A 12564-nucleotide genomic window follows, 5' to 3' on the forward strand; every position below is an offset into this window, starting at 1 on the left:
TGGTAGAGGGATTGAGTTTAGGAGCCATGAGGTCACGTTGCAGCTATACAACACTCTGGTGCGGCCGCATTTGGAGTATTGCGTGCAATTCTGGTCGCCGCATTATAGGAAGGATGTGGAAGCATTGGAAAGGGTGCAGAGGAGATTTACCAGAATGTTGCCTGGTTGGAGGGAAGATCTTATGAGGAAAGGCTGAGGGACTTGAGGCTCTTTTCGTTAGAGAGAAGGTTAAGAGGTGACTTAATTGAGGCATACAAGATGATCAGAGGATTGGATAGAGTGGACAGTGAGAGCCTTTATCCTCGGATGGTGATGTCTAGCACGAGGTGACATACCTTTAAATTGGGGGGAGATAGATATAAGACAGATGTCAGAGGTAGGTTCTTTACTCAGAGAGTAGTAAGGGCATGGAATGCCCTGCCTGCAACAGTAGTGGACTCGCCAACACTAAGGACATTCAAATGGTCATTGGATAGACATATGGACAATAAGGGAATAGTGTAGATGGGCTTTCGAGTGGTTTCACAGGTCGGTGCAACATCGAGGGCCGAAGAGCCTGTACTGCGCTGTAATGTTCTATGTTCTATGTAAATTCTATGATATTTTGATGATTTGACTAATGCCATAACTAAACTACAAACTAATTGTAAATAATTATCAAGGCGAAACTTTCCTATATTTTATTTAACATATTCCGAAAGTGATTCGAGAAATAATATTAATGGACAAACAAATGTTTGTTAAGAAGGGGTATGGTGGACTTCCGGTGACGGCGGGCGGGAGGCGGCCGCACAATGGAGGGCTCCCGTTCGGCAATGGCATTTTCGGGGCTTTAAGCCCGGTCCCAGGGTCCGCGGAGGCGGCAGAAGCAGGGAGAAGGCACGGAGGAGGCACAGTGAAGACACAGGAGGAAAAAAAGGACAAAGAAAAATGTCGAGGGTGAGCAAGAAAACGGCCGGGAAAAAAAACAGCTGGAGGCCCGTCGGGGAGTGGAAAGGTCACCGCGGGGTCACCAGGAAAAATGGAGGCTGGAGCACCAGGGAAGGCCGCACTGCTTATGGCTGAAGAAATAACTAAGGTGATGGCTGCGGAATTTGAAAAGCAGTTGGCGCAGATTGCGAAATGTATGGAGACGGTGAGGAAGGAGATGAGGGAGGTTTTGAGTGTGCTGGTGGAGGAGGCGGTTTCCCCGGTGAGGACGGAGGTGGCGAGCGCAGTGGCGGAGGTGCGAGAGCAAGGGGAGGCGCTGAAGGAAGTGGAGGAGACGTTATTGCAGCACGGTGATCAACTTGCCTCGATGAGGAAGGAGATGCGGAAGGTGATGGATACTAACAAGGATCTGCGAGGAAAAATGGAAGACCTGGAAAACAGATCCAGGCGACAGAATTTGAGGATTTTGGGGCTGCTCGAAGGAGTTGAAGGACCGAAGCCGACTGAGTATTTTGCCGCGATGCTGGCAAAACTATTGGGGGAGGGGGAGGATCCCTCCCGATATGAACTGGATCGGGCTCACCGGTCGTGGAGGCCTGTACCAAAGGCGGGTGAGCCGCCAAGGGCAGTTACTCTGTGCTTCCGTAGGTACAAGGTGAAGGAGAAGGTCCTGAGCTGGGCCAAGCGGAAGCGGGTGGTGCAGTGGGCTGGAGCTGGTATAGGTGTATACCAGGACTTTACGGTGGAGCTGGCAAGGAGGCAGGCTGCCTTCAACCGGGTGAAGAGGGCACTGTACATTAGCAAGGTGCGGTGCGGCATTGTATATCCAGCGAAGCTGAGGGTGACTTACAAGCTCAGGGACTTTTATTTTGGAACGGCGGAAGCAGCGGAGGAGTTTGCGAAAGCAGAAGGACTGTGGCAGAACTGACAAATTGAGGAATGGCCATGTGCCGATGTAACCTCATGACTGTATTTTCTTCTTTTTTGTATCACTGCGCGCGGGTGTAGAGATTAAAGGAGCCAATGTGGTATATATTTGGACAAGGGAAGGGACGGGACTCGAAATGAGAGTTCTTTGGGGTGTAGGTGGATATGCGGGGTTTGTGTGCTAAAAGGGGATCTTTGGGCTTTCCTAGGGCCGGGCAAGTGGGAAAGGGACCCGGGCGGGGGCCTCCACGCTGGCCGGTTTAAGCCGGCCAGTGAACGGGAGTGAGAGACCTGTGGTGGCCGGGGGTGGAGGGGGGGGGGAGCTGTTTAAGAGTAAGGGTGACTACGGGTAATCCCTGATTCCTTTTTGTCATTTGTTTATGTAAACAAGCGGGTTGAGGTTTGGGGGTTGGTGGGTAGATGGGATCGTTGTTATTATGGGGACTGACATATCTTGCTGATTATTGTTTATTGTTGATGGGTGTAAATGTGGGAGAAAATGTGAAAAAGGAGGAGAATAAAAAACACTTTTTTTTTTTAAAGGAAGGTGTATGGTGTGTTGGCTTTCATTAACAGTGGGATTCAGTTTAAGAGCCGCGAGGTTTTGCTGCAGCTTTATAAAGCCCTGGTTAGACCACACTTGGAATATTGTGTCCAGTTCTGGTCGCCTCATTATAGGAAGGATGTGGATGCTTTGGAGAGGGTGCAGAGGAGATTTACCAGGACGCTGCCTGGACTGGAGGGCATGTCTTACGAAGAAAGGTTGAGGGAGCTAGGGCTTTTCTCACTGGAGCGAGGAAGGAAGAGAGGTGACTTGATCGAGGAAGTGTAGAAGATTGTAGTTTAGTCGGGCAGCATGGTCGGCACGGGCTTGGAGGGCCGAAGGGCCTGTTTCTGTGCTGTACTTTTCTTTGTTCTTTATTTTAGGTGTACAAGGTGATGAGAGGCATGGATAGAGTGACTTTTCCCCAGAGCGGAAATGGCTGTCACGAGGGGACATAATTTTAATGTGATTGGAGGAAGGTATAGGGGAGATGTCAGAGGTTGGTTCTTTACACAGAGTGGTGGGTGCGTGCAATGCACTGCCAGCAGAGGTGGTGGAGTCAGAGTCATTGGAGACATTTAAGCGACTCTTGGACAGGCACATGGATAGCAGTAAATTGAAGGGGGGTAGGTTAGGTTGATCTTAGATTAGGATAAGTGGTCGTCACAACATCGTGGGCCGAAGTACCTGTACTGTGCTGCACTGGTCTATGTTCTATGGTGTAAATGAATAACAGTTATTTCAAAAATGAGAAAAACTATGGGCGGCATTCTCCCATCGAGCGGCTAAGTGTCGACGCCGGCGTAAAAACGGGAGTGTTTTACTCCGGCGTCAGAGCCCGTTCTGGAACCCCATTCTCCGGCCCACAGAGGGCTAGCACGGCGCTGGAGCGGCCCATGCTGCCAATCCCCGCGTGAACCCGGCGCCGCGGGATCCGCGCATGCGCAGTTGGGCCGGCGCCAACTAGCGCATGCGCAGTGGCCTTCTTCCCCGCGCCGGCCCGGATGCTAAATGGCGCAGGGCTACAGGGGCCGGCGCGGAGGAAAGGAGGCCCCCAGCCAGAGAGGCCTGCCCACTACGGAGGGCCCCCCCCCCCGGGGGTCGGACCCACAGGCCCCCCTGGACCCTGCAACGCCGAGGTCCCCGCCAGCTCAGAGGATGTTAGAACGGCGCCGGCGGGACTCGGATTTTATGTGAGGGCCGCTCGGCCCATCCGGGCCGGCGAATCAGCGCGCCGGCCTGGGCCGGAGAGTCGGCGCATACCCCGACCAGCGCCGATGCCGTGCTCTCTGCAGAGAAATGCGTCCCGGCCTCGGGACGGTGTGGCGCGATACGCGCCGCGCCGATTTTCCGACCTGGCCGGGGGGGGGGTCGGAGAATTCCGCCCTATATTCCTGTCACTCCAAACAATTTCAAATGTTTCTTGAAAGAACTCTGTTATGTTGTCAGAAAATGTAAAATCAGTTAATTATCTTGAAGAAATTGTGATGACTAAAGTCACTGGTACAATATCGAGAAAGAACAAACTTGATTAGGGGCATCGCAAACTATTCACAACAATTCATTAATTTTTGAACTATAATCACTCGTTCACATTTAAGCAGTTGCTACAGCTCATTTTATGTGCACATGTCTCCCGAGTGGACTTTGAACCCATAACCTTGTGAGTCAGGTCAGAGTGGTTACCATTGAGCTTAGGCCGATTCCTACCATCTCAAAGCACCTCGCATGCTTGTAATTGGAAGTGCAGTAGTTGTTGTGGTGTCAGCAAATCAGCAGCTATCTTGCATGCGTTTGAAGTAATCGCTATATGAGATTTTTGTTTATCCTTGATTACTAATATGGTCAAACCTTTTCTGAATTCCTGCTTTTGCTTTCTGCCCCACAGGTCATGGAACATCTTTTAAAGTGGACTGCAACACATGCTCATGTTTTGCTGGGGAACTAATCTGTTCAAACCGTCAGTGTTTGAGTGAATACAGTTCTCGGCTAGATCGGAGTATGTTCACAGGTCAGACTTTTCATAAGTTCATTATACTCTTAAAAGTTGGAACACAAGATAAAATAATTTATTACCATGTAGATTTTCTTCGATATTCTATGCAGAAATATCCACTTAAATGTCGTTATGCGACCCCAAATGTTGTTTTTCATGACAGTAACTTTTTACAGTTAATAATTATGCAGTGTCACGGTATGGGAGGCGCTGAAGGTAGTAGTTAGAGGGGAGCTGATTTCAGTACGGGCTCATAGGGAGAAGGTGGATCGGCCAGAGATGGATAGGCTGGGTAGGGAGATACTCCAGGTGGATAGAAGATATTTGGAAGCCTCGATGGCGGGGCTGTTGAAGGAGCAGCAGAAGCTGCAAATGGAGTTAGGTCTGATATCCACAGGGAAGGCGAGAGGGGCAATATATGAGTGTGGGGAGAAGGCCAGTAGGATACTAGCACACCAGCTCAGGAAAAGGGAGGCAGATAGGAAGAGTGAAGGACAGAGGGGGGGAAACACTGTTTTGGACCCTGCGGGGGTGAATGGGCTGTTCAAATAATTTTACAGCCGGTTGTATGAGTCGGAGCTCCCAGCTGGGGTGGAGGGGGTGAGGCAATTCTTGGAGGGTTTGGAGTTTCCGAAGGTGGAGGGATTGGGTGGTGCTGCTGACCGCCAGCCAAACAGGATTCTATGGTGGGCGATCAGGGAAGCAAAGGCAAGGGCGTCTGCCCTCCTCCCCAGGAATAGATCTGGATGGTCTAAAACCCCGAAGACCGCCACTTTCGGGCATGGCTCCACCCTCACCCCCACCACTTTGGACATTGCCTCGAAGAAGGCTGTCCAGTATACATAAATTAAATTTGACCTGGTTAGTTGAACAAATGAAGGAGGATTTTCGGAGGTGGAACATGCTCCCGGTGTCGCTGGCGGGGAGGGTACAGACCGTAAAGATGATGGTTCTCCCAAGAAATTTCCACTGACTCCCTATTTTTATACCAAAGGTATTTTTTAAGAGGATTAATGTGGTGATCTCTGGGTTTGGGCGGGTAAAAGCCCGCGAATAAGGAAAGTGCTGTTGGAGCGGGGCCGAGGTTGTTGCTAACTTTTGCCTTAGTTTAATTGCTCTGTTTTATCACCTTTGCTCTTGAGTCGCCAGGTATCTTTATGATACCACCACGTGGTTCAAGTCCGAGTAATGATCAATAATCCAATACACCGATTAGTAAGATTTAAATCAAAGCACATTTATTATACACAGTAATCGCTACTCATGCACAAATTCTACGTCTAAGCTACTTCTACAGCTAACAGGCCAATACTTAACTTGGAACTGGCCCACCAGGTCAGGGAAACAAATGGCCTTTCGTTCGGGTTCTGAGCCTGCGGGATTCGAAGTTGGTACAGATTGGTAGCTAGGAGCGCCTATCTCGTAGCGAGCGTTGAAGTAAGACTTACTGGATATCGGCAGCGGCTGAACCGGTCACTGTCAAGGGTTGGTTTGCGTTGCTGAGTGACCCGGTCAAGAAGAACGATTTGAACTTGGGCTTAATTCTTATAGTCCCCAGGGGCTTCCCGCCTTTCGGGGCGGACCCTGCACCTGGTTCCAAGTGATTGGACTTTGCCCCAATCACTTTGTTCGATCTTCTCCAATGCTGGAGCGGTTCCCCGATCGATGGGCGATCTTGAGGTGGCCGTTCACCTCCTTTTGTGTCGGCTTCTGCTGGCGCCGAAGCGTCTGGTTTTGCTTTATGTGTCTAAATGTTGCTCTTGTTCCTGGGATTGCTCATTAATATGCAGATGGCTGGTGTTTTGTTATGCTAATGATTGCTGGTATCGATCTTGTCTGGCCTTTCCAGAGGTAAATACACACTCAACCTGCAGCTACTCGTTTGTGTCCTGTTGGCTGACTTTCCCATCAGCCTTTGCCATTCACCATTTTAAATCAGGAGTTACCCAATTTAAATCGGGAGTTAGTCATTTTAACTGGCTACAAGGTGGGGGGGTGGGGTTGGCCCTGCCGAACTTTAGGAACTATTACTGGGCAGCAAACATAGCCATGATCAGGAAGTGGGGTCGGTGAGGGAATGGGTAGAGGCGGCATCATATAGGGGCACAAGTTTAGGAGTACTGGTAACAGCACCTCTGCAATTCTCGCTGGCTTGTTACTGCACAAGTCCGGTGGTAGTGGCGGCTCTGAGAGTTCGGTGGCAGTGGCGTAAGCATATGGGAGTGGAGGGAGCATCGGTGTGGACTCCCATTTGTGGCAATGACCGGTTTGCCGCGGGGAGGCTGGATGGGGGGTTTCGGAGGTGGCAGAGAGCAGGGATTGAGAGGCTGGGGGAATCTATCTATTGATGGGAGCTTTCCCTGTTTGGAGGATTTGGAGGGGAGGCTCGAATTGCCTGGAGGGAATGGGTTTTGTTATCTGCAGGTGAGGGATTTTGTTCAAGAGCAGGTTTCAACTTCTACCGCCATTGGGGATCATGATAAGGTAGTTTCTAGACAGGGGTGAGGGATGGGGAGGTTTTGGAAATGTATAAAGAAATTATGGAGTGGAAGGGAACCCAGATAGGTGTGTTAAAGCGTAAATGGGAGGATGAGTTGGGAAAGGAGTTAGAGGTGGGTCTGTGGGAGGATACCCTGAGCAGAGTCGACACATCCTCATCATGTGCCGGGCTCAGCCTGATACAATTAAAGGTGGTTCACCGGGCACACATGACAGTGGCCCGGATGAGCAGGTTCTTTGGGGTAGAGGACAGGTGTGTGAGGTGTGTAGGAGGGCCCGCAAACCATGTCCACATGTTTTGGGCATGTCCAAAGCTTAGGGGATTTTGACAGGGATTTGCCGATGTCATGTCCACAGTGCTAAAAACGAGGGTGGTGTCGAGTCCGGAGGTGGCGATTTTTGGAGTGTCGGAAGACCCAGGAGTCCAGGGGACGAGGAGCCTTTCCCTCCTTGGTAGCCCGGAGACAGATCTTATTATCGTGGAGGGACTCGGAGCCCCCGAAATCGGGGGTATGGGTTAGCGACATGGCTGGGTTTCTCAGGCTTGAGAAAATTAAATTCGCCCTGAGAGGATCAGTGTTCGGGTTCGTTCGAAGATGGCAGATGTTTATTGACTTCTTCGGGGAAAACTAAACTGTTAGCAGATACAATAAGGGTTAGGGAATAAGGGGGGGCAGGTGGGGTTAGTTTAGTTTAGACGGGAACAGCGAGAAGAGATGGAGGGACTTGGGAATTGTGTGTATAAGCCATGTTGTCGGGGTATGTTGGTGGTTGGGGGGGATGTTACGCACTGAATTATGTTTGTATTTGTATCTTTTGTTGTTATAAAACCATAAATGCCTTCATAAAATGTTTGTTAAAAAAAATAATAATGCAGTGTCATTGCAAAAATTAAAATAATTTAAATGCTAGGTTCTAAAGGTGATAACTCTCCAGGTATGCACTTTAAGTGGGAAGCTTGTCTTGATGTCAGTGCATGTTGCAGTCACAGGTGCCCTCGTGCAATTTTCAATCAACTTACCAAAAACCAGTAAAGTTCTCAAAGACTGAAAAGGGAATTTTCTCCAGCTGTGAAGAGAAACTGAAACTAGTCCCACTTCCTGGGCGGGATTCATCCCTACCCAGCGGGGTGGGGGTTTCCGGCCTAATTGAGTGGCGGGAACCACTCCAGCCACGGGCCGCCCCTAAGGTGCAGAATTCTCCGCACCTTTAGTGGCCAAGCCCTCACCTTGAGGGGCTAGGCCTGTGCCGGAGTGGTTTCCGCTTCACCGGCTGGCGGGAAAGGCCTTTGGCGCCGAAAGGTCTTCACCGGGCGACGCATGCGCGGGAGCATCAGCGGCCGCTCACAGCATTCCCGCGCATGCGCAGGGGAGGGGATCTCTTCTGCCTCCGCCATAGTGGAGACCATGGCGAAGGTGGAAGAAAAAGAGTGCCCCCATGGCACAGGCCTGCCCGTGGATTGGTGGGCCACGATCGCAGGCCAGGCCACCGTGGGGACATCCCTTGGGGCCAGATCCCCCCCCCCCCCCCAAGGACCCCAGAGCCTGCCCGCGCCGCCTTGTCCCGCAGTTCAAAAGGAGGTTTAATCCACACCGGCGGGCGAGGGTTGACAGCTGCGGGACTTCGGCCCATCGCGGGCCGTAGAATCGCCGGGGGTGGGCCTGCCGACCGGCGCGATTCCCATCGACCGGCACGGCGCGATTCCCGCCCCCGTCGAATCTGTGGTGGCGGAGAATTCGGGACGCGGTGGGGGCGGGATTCACGCCAGGCCCTGACGATTCGCCCCCTGTCTTTCCCCAAAACTCTAAATTTTATGTTGTCTATTTTAACCCCTGTTTATGAAAATGACAACTTTGTTTCAGGTTGTAGACTTCAGGAGTGTCCCTACCACCTTCTAGTTGGCTGGTCCATCTGGACTTGATTGGTCTCCTTTATTTGGAATTGGGGTGCAGCATTTACATCCTGGTACTTACTCCCCAAACCAAGGAAGATTGTAAATTTGTGGCTAAAAACTGTGTTGTTTTTCCACCATTGCATCTGTCAGCAAACCAGGATATTCCATTTGGACTGGCTGAATTTTTTTTTGAAGTAATGTGCCTTTTAGGAACAGAGCATCTTCTTCAGTGAAGTCAAATTACTTTATTTTTGCAGCTCACCATATGTTATCTGTCTCCACAAAAAGGATTTCTTATCGGGCCCCACCTTTCCTTTAACTATGATAGTTTATAAGTTACATTGGTGTTCCTCCCATTTTATGTTATTTGCTCATTTTTCTCATTCTGCCTTTACCCCGTATTTCCTTCTTAAATTCTCCTCTGCACTTTGTGTTCTGTTAGGTTCATTGAGCATAACTCTCTCTGTGTCATTTAAATTACAATTTATTTGGTTATCCATGGAGAGCTAGCATTGTATGCCTGTCCTCATAGGAGTGTCTAGTTTGCACTTAACTATCTCTTTGGTGGCTTCTCACTGCTAATTGTTGTTTTGGCTGATAATCTTTGTTTCTGTTCCACCTGGGCCAGATTCATTACAACTCACTGAAATTAGCCAACTTCTGGTTAAGTTATCTTCACCTTTGTAGTTTTTTATTCTTTCCCCCAACTATGCTAAATCTAATGATATTGAGATCACTGTTTCTCAATTACTATCTGCGAGACATACTGAACTTTCTCCACTTCATTCTCCATAATTAGATGCAGCATGTTTTTCTTCATCATTAGATTGAAAATAGTCCATATTAATCTCTAATCTATATTTGGATAATTTAGTCCTAACCTATTGCTACTCTATTGTTTTCACATCTTTCTGAAATGTATCTGCAGATTTGCTCCTTCATCTTCTTCCCACTAATTGATGATCTACCTTGCATTGGGCCCTTCTGCCCCAGAACTGGCCCCAAATTGTCTCAGTCATCCATTAATGAAGTTGATTTCATACAAGATAATTACCTCACTGGAAATAAAACCCTGCCATCTCCAGCAATGTCAGACAATTGTAGTGAAATTATGAAAGTTGAAAATGTATCAAATACATAATGATATATAGGAATACATGACTCTACATACTCCTGTTGGGAAAATTACAATTTTTACCAAACGGGTGTCCACCGAGTCAGAATCTCAGACTTCCGAGATTAAAAAAACACTGAAACCTCAGGCTGACAACGAAGTCCCTAAGCCGCAAGTATCAAAGCAATATACAGCAGGAATGCTCCAAGCTGATGGCAAACCAAAAAAAGACTGCTTTAAAACAAAATGACTTGACTGTATCTAATGCTGATACTGTGAAACTATGAGGATGAATTTGAGTGTTAGAACATAAATTAAAACCTCAATAAAGAAGCTCTTGTGAGAAAGAAGTTGAGCAAAGTTTGCACTGATTGAGGAAAATAATTTAAAAGAATTTGTGAATTGACTTTTTTTTTTAAACTCAGAATCTTTTGACTAATCATCCACGTGACCTTAATGTGATTTTTAAAGCGGCGAAGGAGAACTGTAATCCTGCATTTAAACAGGAGGAAAACGATTCTTTTTGACTTGGGCAATAAAAAACCTTCAGCTGTGAAAGAGACTGGAGATTGTAGTTAAACTAAGTGGTTCACAGATTGTTTCAAAGTCAACGTCAAGTCAACACCCTGTTGAAGAAGAACAACAGGATACACTGAACCCACATGAGAAGAGGAGTTCTGACAGAGAATTCAGTCTTGATTTACAACTTACACCTAATGGATTTGAAAATCATGGATTATCAGCAAGTAACAATGTGTTTCTTAACACTTTTTAACGAATGACATAGAAACACTATGAAATTTACTCGACGTGGGAAAGGAAAATTACAAAAAAAGGGAAATAACCAGAAGGAAAATTAATTTAACTGGGAAGACTGGGTGACCAAATCTCGAAGAAAATTAATGGATAACCTGCCACGAAAGTCTGTGTGTGGGGAGCGGGAGAAGGGTGTTGAGAGCGGGGAGGAGGTTACAGCTGTGAGACCATAACAACAAGAAGAGAGTGGGTACTGCCCACGGGTGATTTTCTTTTTCAGTGTTTTTATTGGCATTTCATTATTTACATTTGTGAATACAGAACATACTGGGAAAAACATGGTAATGTAGTAACAGAGAAAGGCATAACAATAAACTGACGTAAAACACAGAGAATGGAAAAAAAGAAAAAAACAAACACATGGGGGAAATTTAAAGGTTAGAATCATAGAAGTTTACAGCATGGAAACAGGCCCTTCGGCCCAACCAGTCCATGCCACCCAGTTTTTACCATTAAGCTAGTCCCAGTTGCCCGCACTTGGCCCATAACCCTCTATACCCATCTTACCCATGTAACTATCTAAATGCTTTTTAAAAGACACAATTGTACCCGCCTCTACTACTACCTCTGGCAGCACATGGAGACATGGAACAAATTGTCCCGGCACCATGCAACCCAGAACAACGACAGGAGTAAGATAAAAATAAAGCTCAGTCAGTCATCCTGACTGGTTGATACAGGGCAAACATTATCATGCTACGAGATAGACTGTTCAATTGCACAATGTGGCAACAAATGTTGCTTCTACTGTATGTAGTAAATTGATGGTTAGAGTGTTTACAGTGTTATATTTTGGATAGTATTTTGAAAACTCATTACTTTGGTGAAGACTTTTTGTCTTTTGGGTGCAGATGATTATCAGGAATGTGGATGTTAACGAGATTAACAGTGAACTTGAGATGAAAATAAAATAACAGAAAAGTAACAACGCTAGCAGGCACCTAGAGGAATAACGATATACGATTTGACCAGCATCAATATTAACAGGAGTGATGACGTCCGGGTGCGGCGATGACCAGCTGAGTTGCACGTTTCGGCAGCTCCCGGTGAAACGGACTTTTGGGCTCTTGATAGGAGCCCCAACGGCAATTTTGACGGCTAAAAACACTGTGCGGTAAACCAGAAGGGAATCCCCCCTGGATACGGATGAAAAAAGGAGAAAGTGGCCGGATTGCAGTGGATCCTTTAGAACAGCGGCAAGGAAGGCAAGCAAAAACCAAGATGGCGTCGGAAGGTGGCAGTTTAACATGGGGCCCTGAACAACAAGAGTTCTTGAAATGCTGTGTGGAAGAGCTCAAAAAGGAAATGAAGAAAGAGCTGTTGGCCCCGATACTACAGGCGATCGAACGGCTAAAGGAGGAACAAAAGACCCAGGAGCGGGAACTTCGGGTCGTGAAGGCAAAGCCAGCCGAGAATGAGGACGACATACAGGGCCTGGTGGTGAAGACGGAGATGCATGAGGCACATCAGAAACGATGTGTGGAAAGGTTGGAGGCACTGGAGAACAACGCAAGGAGGAACAACCTGAGGATTCTTGGTCTTCCTGAAGGTGCGGAGGGAGCGGACGTCGGGGCATATGTGAGCACGATGCTGCACTCGTTAATGGGAGCGGAGGCCCCGGCGGGTCCGTTGGAGGTGGAGGGAGCATACCGAGTGATGGCGCGAGGACCGAGAGCAGGAGAAATTCCCAGAGCCATAGTGGTGAGATTCCTCCGTTTTAAGGATAGAGAAATGGTCCTTAGATGGGCAAAGAAAACTCGGAGCAGTAAATGGGAGAACGCGGTGATCCGCGTTTATCAAGACTGGAGTGCGGAGAAGGAGGGCGAGCTTTAATCGGGCCAAGG

At 48.2% G+C, this 12564-nt stretch overlaps 1 protein-coding gene across 1 annotated transcript in view; it reads left to right on the plus strand.

Moving 5' to 3' along the window:
• Positions 1–12564, plus strand: part of LOC140385927 (reversion-inducing cysteine-rich protein with Kazal motifs-like) — a 212548-nt gene that overhangs the window by 146350 nt on the left and 53634 nt on the right. Inside the window, exon 12 of the mRNA XM_072468578.1 lies at positions 4290–4412. Coding sequence (XP_072324679.1) covers positions 4290–4412 — 123 coding nt within the window. The remainder of the gene's footprint in view (positions 1–4289; positions 4413–12564) is intronic.

This window comes from Scyliorhinus torazame, chromosome 11 (assembly GCF_047496885.1).
Source record: "Scyliorhinus torazame isolate Kashiwa2021f chromosome 11, sScyTor2.1, whole genome shotgun sequence".
Lineage (NCBI taxonomy): Eukaryota > Metazoa > Chordata > Chondrichthyes > Carcharhiniformes > Scyliorhinidae > Scyliorhinus > Scyliorhinus torazame.